The 12,480-nt window shown below is 44.8% G+C and overlaps 1 protein-coding gene across 4 annotated transcripts in view; it reads left to right on the forward strand.

Moving 5' to 3' along the window:
- The window catches only part of ARMH1 (armadillo like helical domain containing 1), a 49,356-nt gene that overhangs the window by 16,318 nt on the left and 20,558 nt on the right, over positions 1–12,480 (forward strand). For 3 of the 4 annotated variants that reach the window (XR_005529566.1, XR_005529567.1, XM_039238694.1), the window contains exons 4-7: positions 5,276–5,344; positions 6,270–6,436; positions 7,562–7,758; positions 11,422–11,506. Coding sequence is in view for 2 of the 4 variants with exons in the window: in XM_039238694.1 (XP_039094625.1) it covers positions 5,276–5,344; positions 6,270–6,436; positions 7,562–7,758; positions 11,422–11,506 (518 nt within the window). In the remaining 2 variants the exon portion in view is untranslated. The remainder of the gene's footprint in view (positions 1–5,275; positions 5,345–6,269; positions 6,437–7,561; positions 7,759–11,421; positions 11,507–12,480) is intronic. The other variant, XM_039238696.1, reaches the window with a different exon arrangement.

Here is a 12,480-nt window from a genome sequence, read left to right on the forward strand (position 1 = left end):
TTTCATCAGCATATGCTCGAATCCCTTCTACCTCAAAACATTAAATTAAATCCCCATCTCAAGCCAACATTCTACCTAGTTCCTGCCCTTCATGGTGAAGCTTCTTAAAAATGTTATTGACTTTCCCTGTGTATACTTCCTCACCTCCCTTTTCTCCCCCGCCCACTGCAGTCTGACTTCTGTCCCCTTCACTGATGCAGGTCTTGCCAAGGTCACCAATGTTCTAATTGCAAAACCCAGTGACTACATCCTCAGTCATTATACATGACCTCTCAGTGGCATTTGTCAATCAACCATTACCACTTCTCAAAACACTCTTCTCAAAACTAATATAATGTTATATGTCGATTATACTTCAAGAAGAAAAAGAAGGAAAGAAAAGAAAAGAAAGAAGGAAGGGAGGAAAGAAAGGAAAGAAAAAGAAAGAAGGAAGGGAGGAAAGAAAAGAAAGAAGAGGAAGGAAGGAAGGAAGGGAAGAAAGAAAGAAAGAAAGAAAGAAAGAAAGAAAGAAAGAAAGAAAGAAAGAAAGAGAGAGAGAGAGAGAGAGAAAGAAAGAAAGAAAGAAGGAAGGAAAGAAAGAACATATAGATCATCACAAAAACAAACAAAAAAACCACATACTCTTTCCTTGGTTTCCATGATACCAATTCTCTCAGTTTTCTCCTTTGTTTCTCTCTGTTCCAAATTTTCTTCAGCCATCCCTGAAATGTGGATGTTTCTTGGGACTCCATCCACATCCCTCTTCTCTGCTCACTCGTAGATTCTCCCTGAGTGACCTAACTCATAGTTGTGATGCCAACCCCACTACCGTTTAAGGGCTCTCAGTTCCAGCCCACATTTCTTTCTGGAACCTGAGTTCCATACCTATTAATCCAATTACCATCTCCATTTCTATTCCACAGAGTGATTCTCATGTTTATGGCTTGGGAAACTGAGCGAATGGGGTGCCATCATGTGGGAAGAGAGTCCAAGGAAACGAGGGAGTTGCAGTAGATGAGTCTGCTTTGAGACATGTTGCATTTGAGACACCTTGCTCAGGAGCCTCAGAGACAGATCAGGGTTGAAGACAGATTTGACAGTTTGAGTTAGGGATGTGCTTGTGGATATTCCTGCTGGGTGCTCACAGCATTCCATAGATCATCTCAGATCCTTTTATTATATATTTTTCTCCTTGCCTGAACCCTTCCCTCTTCTCTAAACCTCCTCTTCATTTGACTAATTCCTACTCCAATGCTCAGATCTCAATCTAAACATCCCTTCCTCAGAAACCCCTTTTCTGAGCCCCCGGCTAGCCTAGGCACGTGTCTAGCCTGTTACGTATGCAGGTCACGGCACTCCCTCTGTCTTCATTGCAACAACAGTGTATTGTTCATACCTGCTCAGTATGTCTCCTCCCCACTGGATAGTAGGCTCTATGAGAGCAGGAACCACATCTGTTCTCATCTCTACAGCCCTAACACCCAGGACCGTGCCTGGCACATAAGGGGTACTTACTACATGTTTATTGAATAAAGGAATGAGTGAACCAGAGTCTGCAGCTGGGCAGAACTACAGGCTTAAGTAATCACAGCTCTCTTCTTCTTACAGTTAAGTCATTGATAAAATTACTAATCAGACTCAGGCCTAGAACAAGCCAAGGGGAATACCACTGAGTATGTCTCCAGGTTGACCCCAGTGTCCACAGACATTAGTGTGCATGAAAGAGGTTTAAAATGCAGATTGCCAGTCTGCCTCCCCACCCCACCCCACTGTTCTGATTTAGTAGATTGAGGGAGGCTCCTGGGCCTCTTTGTTTCTCACAAGCACCCTTCGGTGACTCTGATGTCTGTGATCCAAAGATGATACTTTGAGAAACATCAGCACCTATAATCTGGCTTCAACCTCACAACTTGTGACACTGACCTCACCAAGGTTGTCTGCAACCCCTTTGTCACCAAGTCTAAACTACCTTTTACCCTCCTCATCTCACTTGGCAGCGCTTTTCACATGAGAGGGGAAGGGGAGGGAGTCATGGTTGTACAAGCTCAGGGTCAGATCCCATCTTCATTTAAAACTTTAATATTTTAGGGGCGCCTGGGTGGCTTAGTCAGTTAAGCGTCCGACTTTCGCTTAGGTCATGATCTCGTGGTTCGTGGGTTCGAGCCCCGCGTCGGGCTCTGTGCTGACTGCCAGCTCAGAGCCTGGAGCCTGTTTCAGAGTCTGTGACTCCCTCTCTCTCTGACCCTTCCCTGCTCACGCTGTCTCTCTCTCTCTCCTAGAAATAAATAAAAAGATATTAAAAAAAACAAAAAAACAAAAACAAAAAACTTTAATATTTTATTCATCATGGATTTTTTGTATTAATTTTTATTTTTTAATAGTACATTGGAATATTATTTGATTACTGAGTTGTTTGATGTCCTCTGAAATTTCCTAGTCAAAGCAAGTGCCTCACTCACCTCACCCTAGCCCCCATCCAGCTTGACACACTGCCCCCTTCCTAGGCTCGTCTCTCCTCTACCTTCTCTTTCCTGCACCCACCTCTTAAATGGTAGTGTTCTTTTCTTACTCAGTCACTGCCCTTATTACCCCAGGCATGGTATCATTCTTCCCCATATCCCAAGTGCCAGTCAGAATGCCTAACATTTATTAGACGCTCACTCAGCACTTACTGAATGATTCAAAGAACCACACTTTTAATATACAGTTGTGTGTTCAGTGTCTACACCTGAAATTTTTCATAATTTCCTAACTTGCTATGACCTTGTCATACAACAGAGAAAACAGACCAGCCAAAGTGATGTCATGTTTTGAAACCTTTTTTAATGTTTATTTGTTTTTGAGAGAAAGAGAAAGACAGAGCACGAGTTGGGGAGAGGCAGAGAGAGAGGGAGACACAGAATCCGAAATAGGCTCCAGACTCAGCTGTCAGCACAGAGCCTGACACAGGGCTTGAACTTAGGAACCTTAAGATCATGACCTGAGCCAAAGTCGGATGTCTAACCAAGTGAGCCACCCAGCTGCCCCAGTGATGTGTTTTAAATCACTCCTCCTTCCTAGCCCTCTAATTATGGTGGATTTTGAAGGAAAACAAGTCAACATAACATCATTATGTTTTCCAAAACCAACTACCGCCTAATCTTGCAGAAGCCTCAAACCCCTTTTTTAACCTTGAACTTCCAGAATAGAGCAGTAAAACTAAGGATTTATAGGTTTACCTGGGTGGCTAAATTGGTTCAGCCTCTGACTTTAGGTCAGGTCATGTTCTTACAGTCTGTGGGTTCGAGCCCGCACCAGGCTCTGTGCTGGCAGCTCAGAGCCTGGAGCCTGCTTTGGATTCTGTGTCTTCCTCTCTCTCTCTCTCTCTGCCCCTCTCCTGCTCACTCTCTCTCTCAAAAATAAATAAACATTTTAAAAAATTTTAACTAAGGATCTATATATTATAATGACAAAATTATTAGTTACCATTTATTGAGTCTTTTTATGCTCTAGGCACTGAGCTATGTGATGTACAACTATTATCTCCTTTGAGCCTAACACCAAGCCTAATAGGTGATTAACATTATCCAAAAAAGGTTGAGTAATTTACTAGTAAATGACAGAGATAAGGTTTGCAAAGGGTCTATCTGGACCAAGCCCATGTACCATCCACTCTACTTCACTGTCTCCCTCCCCAGTGGCATGGCAGACCCACGGCTCCACCTCCAACACCATCCAAGGAGATAATCCATAAAGCCCTACTCCCTCCATCTGTCTACAGGCAGGGAGGCCTGACAGGAAAACTCAGAGTCTGAGTTAGACTCCTGGGTTCAATCCTAGTTCTATCAGTTACCTTTGGGACTTGGAGAAGTCATTAACCTGGCTGAGATTGCATTCTCATGAAGTACACAGACATGTTAATAGCAGCCCCCACGGGTGTGGTGAGGATTCAATGTGACAATGCAAGCAAAGCAGCACAGTGCCTGGCACACAATAAATGCTTTAGTACTGCTTAGCACCTGCTGATATTGTGACAAACTTCTGAAACTAATTGCTGGAAATAATGGACCAGAAATCTGTATAAGGAGTGACTATGAAAGCAAGACTAGCCTGGGACAGAGGAAAAGGAGGTGACAAAAGTTGGTGAGCCTAACTGGTAACTCAGGAGAAGAGGGAGAAGGCACTGAGGTAGGAACCTAGGGTCAGGGGGGTGGCACGGGGCATGGAGCTGGGGCCCCTGGGGAGCTGAGTGGAAGACAGTGGAGCAATAGAGACTACCCTGTGGGCTGATAATCCTGGCCCCAGCTGTAGCGACAACAGGCAGGGGAGCCTGGCTCCAGAGCAAACACCGTTTTTGCAGCAAAGAGCCTTTCCTAATGAGCCAATCTGTCTCCACTTCTATTGGCATCCTGGGAACCAGGGTGCAGCAGAGATAATTTGCCTCATGCGCCCTCCTCCCCCCCCCCCAACAAAGCACCATTACCTCCAGCCCATTACATTAGCCTTTATCAGTCTTGGAAGCTCTCAGTCATCCTCCATGAGCTGCAATAATTTCAGCTAATTTCTTAAGTGTTCTAAGAGCCTGTGATGTGTTATGAGCCTAGTAATTGTTGACTGGTTCCTTTTCTGTTGTGGGTTGATTTCATACCTTGTATCTGAGCTGACACGTGCTCTGGGTGCTTTATTACAATGAAGCTTTTTGCAAGGCTCACATTAAAAAATAACATTAAATACTGAGGTTGTTTTAAATCAGAGTTTAATTTTTCCACTATCTCCCGTTGCTCTTATTAGGAAGACACGCAATTCTTCATAAAGATAGTGACCTCCGGTGTAAAGCTTTGAGCAAGTACAAAATTGAGAATTAATGATGAAGCTGATTATTTTTAGAGAAGCCTAAAAATGAGACACAAAGTAATGAACTGTGCTGAGACCCAAGGGTGCAATGGTCATGGCATAGAGAGGCTTGGAAATTTGACAATGCTTTCTCCATGCACCTTATATTCATCAGAGCCTCCTTGCTGTCTATGTCTAGGAGGCCTGTCATAGTCAAGGCTGCTGAACTACCCCAGAAAAGCTTCCTGGGGAACTGTGAACATGCCTGCCATCATTCCCCCCACCCGTGTTTGTTTCCACTTCCCCTTCACCCTAGGGGCCCTTCTCAGATAAAGGACACAATTCAACTGTCAGTCATCCTGGGCCATAGTTGTAGGCCCAGGAATGGGCCATCATCATCATAGATGATGACTAGGAATCAGACACAGGATCTGGTTCTGTGTGGAAAACCACCCTGAAATTCACTCTTTAACTTGACGTACAGCTATATGACTGGCTCGTGTTTAGATAAGCTTCTAAAGTCAATTGGCATCTTCTTGTCAGCTGTAAGCAGGTGAGTTCTACTCTAGAGAGATTCTGAGGCCTCAGTTGCATATTGGGCTCATGGTGTCCTTGGCATTCACACCACATTCCACCACCTGGGCAGAAACCCAGACTTCCTGCCTGACTAGATCCAATGTCTCAAAAAATGTCATCAGTACTTGGTCCCTCCCTCTCTTTCTTTCTCTATTTGTCAGCTCTGTTCTGAGCGCTATGGTTCTCCGAAGCTCCAGACACATATCCTAGCTCAGCCCACCCAAAAGAGAGCATATCTTTCCCAGGGATTCCTAAGAAAGTCCCCGGTTTTGGGGAGCCTGGGTGGCTCAGTTGGTTAAGCATCTGACTTCAGCTCAGGTCATGATCTCACGGTTCGTGGGTTCAAGCCCTGTGTCAGGCTCTGTGCTGACAGTCAGCTCAGAGCCTGGAGCCTGTTTCAGATTCTGTGTCTCCCTCTCTCTCTAACCCTCCCCTGCTCACACTCTCTCTCTCTCTCTCTCTCAGAAAAAATAAAACATTAAAAAAATTTTTTTAAAAAGTCCCCAGTTTTGAACCTCATTGAACCAACTGAGTTCACATGACTGGTCACAACTGATTACTGCAGTCAGAATGACAATGTGCCCTGTCACCTGCTCATCCTGCCAAAACCACATGGCCCTTGAGTGGCAGAGGAATGATTCCCCAAGGTTCATGAGGTACCATTTCAAGAAGAAGAGAAACAGATGCTGAAAAACCAAACACAAGAAATGTCCATTGTATTTAACTTTTGCATTTGCTGCTAGAAGGAAGAACTTCCAAATTATTATGTCACTTTGCCCATTGAACCCTTCCTAGATAGAAGGGCAAAGTTCGTGAAGAAAGGCCCTTGAGATCCCGTAGAGAGGTGAGTGCCAAGGAACCTGACAGTTGTCTTATTTCTACTCTTGTATTCCTCTGGACAGTAATCGGTACCTTATAGAATTTCTTGAGGTTGGAGGCATCCTAACACTCTTGGAAATACTTGGGCTGGAGAAGATCAAAGAGGAGGACAAGAAGGAATCCATCAGGCTACTTCAGGTCATTGCGAACTCTGGCAGGAAGTACAAGGAGCTCATTTGTGAAAGCTATGGTGAGTACTGCGTATGACAGGGTGGGTGGCGATTCCATGTCTCCCCAGGGGCCCAGGTGAGATAGTGGCAGCGCCCACACTGCTCTCAAAAAACACTTCATGGGATGGTTGCACAGAAGCACTTTGTACGGTGAAGCCAATTAGCCCCTGTCCACATCACCACCAGAAGAGTCAGATTTATGATTTTCTTGATTTGTCGTTTGCTCAAATCTTCCCATGGTGGTTTTGGAAATACTTCTCCATTTTAAATATATCGTCTTTCATGCATCCATTCAACAAAGATTTATTGAGCCATTGCCTAAAATCCTTTGTGAAATTAAGTGAGTTATGAATAACTCTAGAAATAAAAAGGAAATAAAGTCACTAAATATGCATGCTAGGTATATATTTAAATAAAATTTAATATATTTAAATTATTAATTTAATTTAAATAATTTATTTAATTAGTTGATTTTATTAATTTCATTAAGTATTTAAATAATTTAATTATTTTAATTAATTTATATATATATATATAAAATACAGTCCTTGTCCTCAAAGAGCTTACAGTATAGTAAGAATGGTAAATAACCCTATAATTTCCGTATGTTCCATCAAGTGCCCTGATCAAGGTGGATAAAGAAGATGCCATCCCCCACACATCGCCTTTTCAAAGTACTTCCCTCGCTGTGCTTTTCCTCATGGTTCTTCTCTATGTCTCCCCATGGCCTGTCTGAGCCTCAGTATATTTAACCATAAAATGGGACTAACACCTCCCTCTTGGTATGGTGATTAAATGAGGCAGCATGTATCCGAACATTTAGTAAACTGCTGAACGCTGTATGTGTTCATCATCCCATGGCAATCCCAAACATGTGTTTAATTCTGCATTTCGCTTAGCCACTTTAAACTTTAGAACAGATTTTGACAAGCTGACATGCCCTGTGTTGAAACTAAATCCTCTGGTCACGGAGCCTTAAGGCAAACAAGACAGTGAGGCAGTGCAAGAACTGAGCCTTGAGTTTTACTTTGCTTGAATGGGCTTGGTTAACACATCTCAGTCCTCACTCCATATTATGTAATCTCAAGTGAGGCTCTTTCTCATAAATCCCTTCCAATTGGGCATTTCCTCTTTTCTTTGTTCAGGTGTAAGATCCATAGCAGAGTTTTTGGCAAAGTCTAAATCAGAAGAGTCCCAGGAAGAAGTGCAGGTTCTGTTGGATTCATTGGTCCACGGCAATCCCAAGTACCAGAATCAAGTGTACAAAGGTCTAATAGCTTTGCTGTCCTGTGCGTCCCCAAAAGCTCAGCAGCTGTCCCTGCAGACTCTCAGGACTGCACAGGTGAGGCTGGCCACATTCTCCTGTGGTTCCAATTCAACACACTAACCTGAAAATTACCTTCCACAGTTGCACTTCACTCAGGCATGAGAAACCGAGCTCAGCCTCCCACTGCATGTCTGCTGTTCAATCAGCGTTACTTTCAGAAGGCCAAGGCGGGGCAAAGAGTTCATGTCTCCCAGCAGAGTGATTTGTCCTGTTTACTTAAGGATCAGAAAGATGTTGGCAGACTTAAAAGTGGTTGAGACAAGCAACAAGGATGTAGAAAAGCTTACAGGAGTCAATTTGGTAGGGAAGGCATCAAGGGAGCATTTGTAGACAGCATAGATGTGAGAGGCCAGATCGCCAGGCCTTGGGAAAGCTGCTTTTCTCTTGCGGGCCCTACCTTCCTCTCAGTGCCCATGAATGTGAGTGGAAGCACATTTGGGACATGGTGGCCACATGAAGACACTGTGCTAGTAAGGAAGGAAGAGAGGCTCCAAGATTGGTCTTGAGATAAATTACTAAAAGCTCTTGAAACAGCTCCAGGCTCAGTGGAGGCAGGGAGATAAGAGGTCAAAGGAATGGTAAGGTCTGAACTATGGCAGTGGGAACAGAGACAACAGGGTCAGACAGACATTTCCAAGGCAGAGTGAGTGGGACGCGGGGCAGTAAAAGAAAAGCAGTCAAAAATGGCATCATCCAAAGAGAGAGAGAGAGGGGCGCCTGAGGGGGCTCAGACGGTTAAGCCTCCGACTTTGGCTCAGGTCATGATCTCACAGTTTGTGGGTTCAAGCCACACGTCGGGCTCTGTGCTCACAGGTCAGAACCTGGAGCCTGCAGCCTGCTTCGGATTCTGTGTGTCCCTCTCTCTCTGCTCCTCCCCTACACATGCTGTGTCTCTTTCTCAAAAATAAATAAGCGTTAAAAAAAATTTTTTTTTTAATTTAAAATGGCATCCAGCTTTGGACTTAGCATCAGGCGGAGTTGTGTGCCATCCAGAGAGAGCAGGAAAACCTGATCTGATTTGGGAGGAGTTAGGTTGTGACTTGATGAGCCCCAGTGGCTCCCAAGTGCCATCTAAGGAGCAGGCCCAGCCAGCTGCAGAAGATAGAAATAAGTAAAAAAAAAAAAAAAAAAAGATATAAATAGGTCATTTATGGAAGAAATACCAAACCCTGGGGACACCTGGATGGTGCAGTGAGTTGAGCAACCGACCCTTGATCCAACTTAGGTCATGATCTCACGGTTCATGAGTTTGAGCCGCAAGTTGGGCTGGGCGCCAGTGGCAGGGAGCCTGCTTGGGATTCCGTCTCCCCTCCTCTCTGCCCCTCCCCCACTTGTTCTCTCTCTCTCTCTCAAAGATAAATAAAATTTGGGGCGCCTGAGTAGCTCAGTTGGTTAAGTGTCAACTTTGGCTCAGGTCATGATCTCACAGTTTGTGGGTTTGAGCCCCGCATTGGGCTCTGTGCTGACAGCTCAGAGCCTGGAGGCTGCTTCAGATTCTATATCTCCCTGTCTCTCTGCCCCTCCCCTGCTCACACTCTGTTTCTCTCTGTCTCTCAAAAATAAAAAAATGTTAAAAAAAATTTTTTTTAAATAAACAAATAAAATTTTAATTAAAAAAAAAAATACCAAGTCCTGGACCTCCCTTTCATAGAATCAGACAGGTTTCAGGCAGCTTTTGGTAATGTTTTTTCTTGTTAAGCTCCCCAAGCAATTCTGACTCCTAGCTCTCCTAGCATCTGGTAGAGATGCCCACTGGGTCTCATGAGCAGAGAAGTGACAACAAAAACAACAGCAGTGAATAGGATCAGCCAGGTAAAATGACCCAAGTAAGGAGAAGCAACGTTGCCAGCATTTAAGAGATGAGCAGAGGAGGAAGGTCTAACAAAACAGCCAAGTTATCATTATTCTTTCCAGTTTTCATTTTTTAAGTGCCTCCCACCTGCCAGGCACTGTGCCAGGGGCTTACTTCAGTCTTTACAATAGCTTATGGAGGCAGATATTATTATCCCCATTTTAAAGATGATGGAACTGAGCCTTGAGGGGTATTCAATGACTTAATTCAAGGCCACACACTAAGTAAGAGGTATGTACTAAATGGCATTTAAATCCAACTCTCTTGGGGTACCTGGGTCACTCAGTTGGTTGAGCGTCTGGCTCTCGATTTCAGCTCAGGTCATGATCTCATGGTTTGTCGGTTTGGGCCCCACATCAGGCCCCACGTCAGGCTCTGCGGTGACAGCGTGGAGCTTGCTTGAGGTTCTCTCTCTTCCTCTCTCTCTGCCCCTCCCCTACTCATGCTCTCTCTCTCTCTCTCTCTCAAAATGAATAAATAAACATTTTTTAATTAAAAAATAAATTAGGCACTTGGGTGGCTCAGTCAGTTAAGCATCCAACTTCAGCTCAGGTCATGATCTCACAGTAGGTGAGTTTGAGCCCCATGTCAGGCTCTGTGCTGACAGTTCAGAGCCTGGAGCCTGCTTTGGGTTCTGTGTCTCCCCCTCTCTCTACCCCTCCTCCTCTCATGCTCTGTCTGTCTCTCTCTCTCTCTCAAAAATAAATAAACATTAAAACATTTCTTTAAAAATAAATAAATTCAACTCTAACTCCAGAGTTCTTAGTTTTTCCAGAACTTTTTTTAATGTTTATTTATGTAAGAGAGAAAGAGAAAGCATGAGCAGGGGAGGGCAGAGAAAGGGGAGAGAGAGAACCCCAAGCAGGTTCCGTGCTGTTAGCACAGAGCCCCACACAGGGCTCCATCTCACAAACCATGAGATCATGACCTGAGCCAAAATCAAGAGTCAGACGCTTAACTGATGGGACCACCCAAGCGCCTCCAGAGTTCTTAGTCTTTCCATATACCACTCAAACCTCTTTGAACAAAAGCAATGGAAGCCATAAAATGAAAACAGGGAAAAAATAGGACTGTGGAAATGAAGGGAAAAGAGTTTCAATAAGGAGAACTGACCAGCTAGGTCAAATACAACAGAGAGATTAAGTGTGGGTAGAACTGAAAGATGGTCCTCAAAAGAAACATTTAGATGAATCTTGGTCCCATGGCAGGGAAATTTAAGTTGCAGCAGCCCGTCAAAGGGGGATGCATGGAGGATGAAGTGGCTTCCCGTCGGCTCCTGCAAAGCTTAGATGTAAAGGGGAAAAAGCAGTAGCAAGAGAAGGTTGAGCCAAAAGACAGTTTTGTGCAAACTGGGTGAGCCTGAGGGCGTTTCATGCTAACAGACAGGAACCGGTGCGCAGATAAAGGTTGAAGAGGTAGAAAGGAAGGGTTCCCCCATTGGATGAGGTTCCTGAGGGAGAAAAGATTTAGGATCCTGGGTGAGTTCCACTCTCCCTGGCCTATGCCCACCCTCCCCCCCAGCAAGGGGGGAGGCTTGTCCCGCACCACTAGCAGGTGGCCAGCTAACCCCGACTGAATGCCTCCTGAGCTAGAGGGGTCAGTGGCAACCTCAGCAGTCTCTCAGTTTGATTCTTGGATGCCCGTCTCTGTCCCTCCTCTGGAGAAGAAATGTACTTGATGGTGTGGAGGCCAAGGACCACTGACTCACCACTCCCCCACTCCCTGCTCAGCCAGGCTGCCTAGCTGTCTGGAAGTCTGCTTTCCATTTCTAACAGGTGTACTAGATCTAAGGAGTAACCACTCTGTCCGGTTGTCTGTCTTGTCAGTCGATCATTGGAACCACACACCCCAGCATCGTGGACTGCGTGCTGAAGGTACTGCGCACCATGCACCTGGAGGTGCAGTATGAAGGTAGGGGAGGTGGCTGGTCTGCTCCCGCCCACAGGTTCCAGAGTTACCGCAAGGGCTAGACACATTCGCTCTTTAAATTTTTATTTTTAAATGTTTTTTTTTTTTTTTTTTTTTTTTTTATTTCTAGGAGAGAGAGAGACAGTGTGAACAGGGAAGGGTCAGAGAGAGAGGGAGTCACAGACTGAAACAGGCTCCAGGCTCCGAGCTGGCAGTCAGCTCAGAGCCCGACGCGGGGCTCGAACCCACGAACCGCGAGATCGTGACCTAAGCGAAAGTCGGACGCTTAACCGACTAAGCCACCCAGGCGCCCCTATTTTTAAACATTCATTTATATTTGAGAGACAGAGTGGAAGTGGGGGGGGGGGGCAGAGAGAGAAGGAGACACAGAATCCAAAGCAGGCTCCAGGCTCTGAGCTGTCAGCACAGAGCCCGATGCGGGGCCTCATACTCACCAACCGGACTTCGAGATTATGACCTGAGGAACAGACTAAGCCACCCAGGAGCCCCTAGACAGATTCACTCTTTTTTTTAATTTTGTTTTATTTATTATTTTATTTACTTATTTATTTTATTGTATATCTATATATCACAATTATTTTATCCATTCACCCATCAGTGGGCACTAGATTGTGTCCATATCTTTGCTATTGTAATGATACTGTAATGAACATGAGGGTGATATATCTTTTCAACTTAGTGGAGTTTTTTTTCTTTTTTTTCCCCCTTAAATAGTTTATTGTCAAGTTGATTTCCATAGAACACCCAGTGTGCATTCCAGCAAGTGCCCTCCTCCATGCCCATCACCCCCCTTCCCCTCTCCCCCACCCACATCAGCCCTCAGTTTGTTCTCAGCATTCAAGAGTCTCTCATGGTTTGCCTCCCTCCCTCTCCCCAACTATTTTTCCCCTTCTTCTTCCCCATGGTCCTCTGTTAAGTTCCTCCTAATCCACCTATACATGCAAACATATGGTATC

This window comes from Hyaena hyaena, unplaced genomic scaffold (assembly GCF_003009895.1).
Source record: "Hyaena hyaena isolate Hyena2069 unplaced genomic scaffold, ASM300989v1 scaffold_144, whole genome shotgun sequence".
NCBI classification, from domain to species: Eukaryota; Metazoa; Chordata; class Mammalia; order Carnivora; family Hyaenidae; genus Hyaena; species Hyaena hyaena.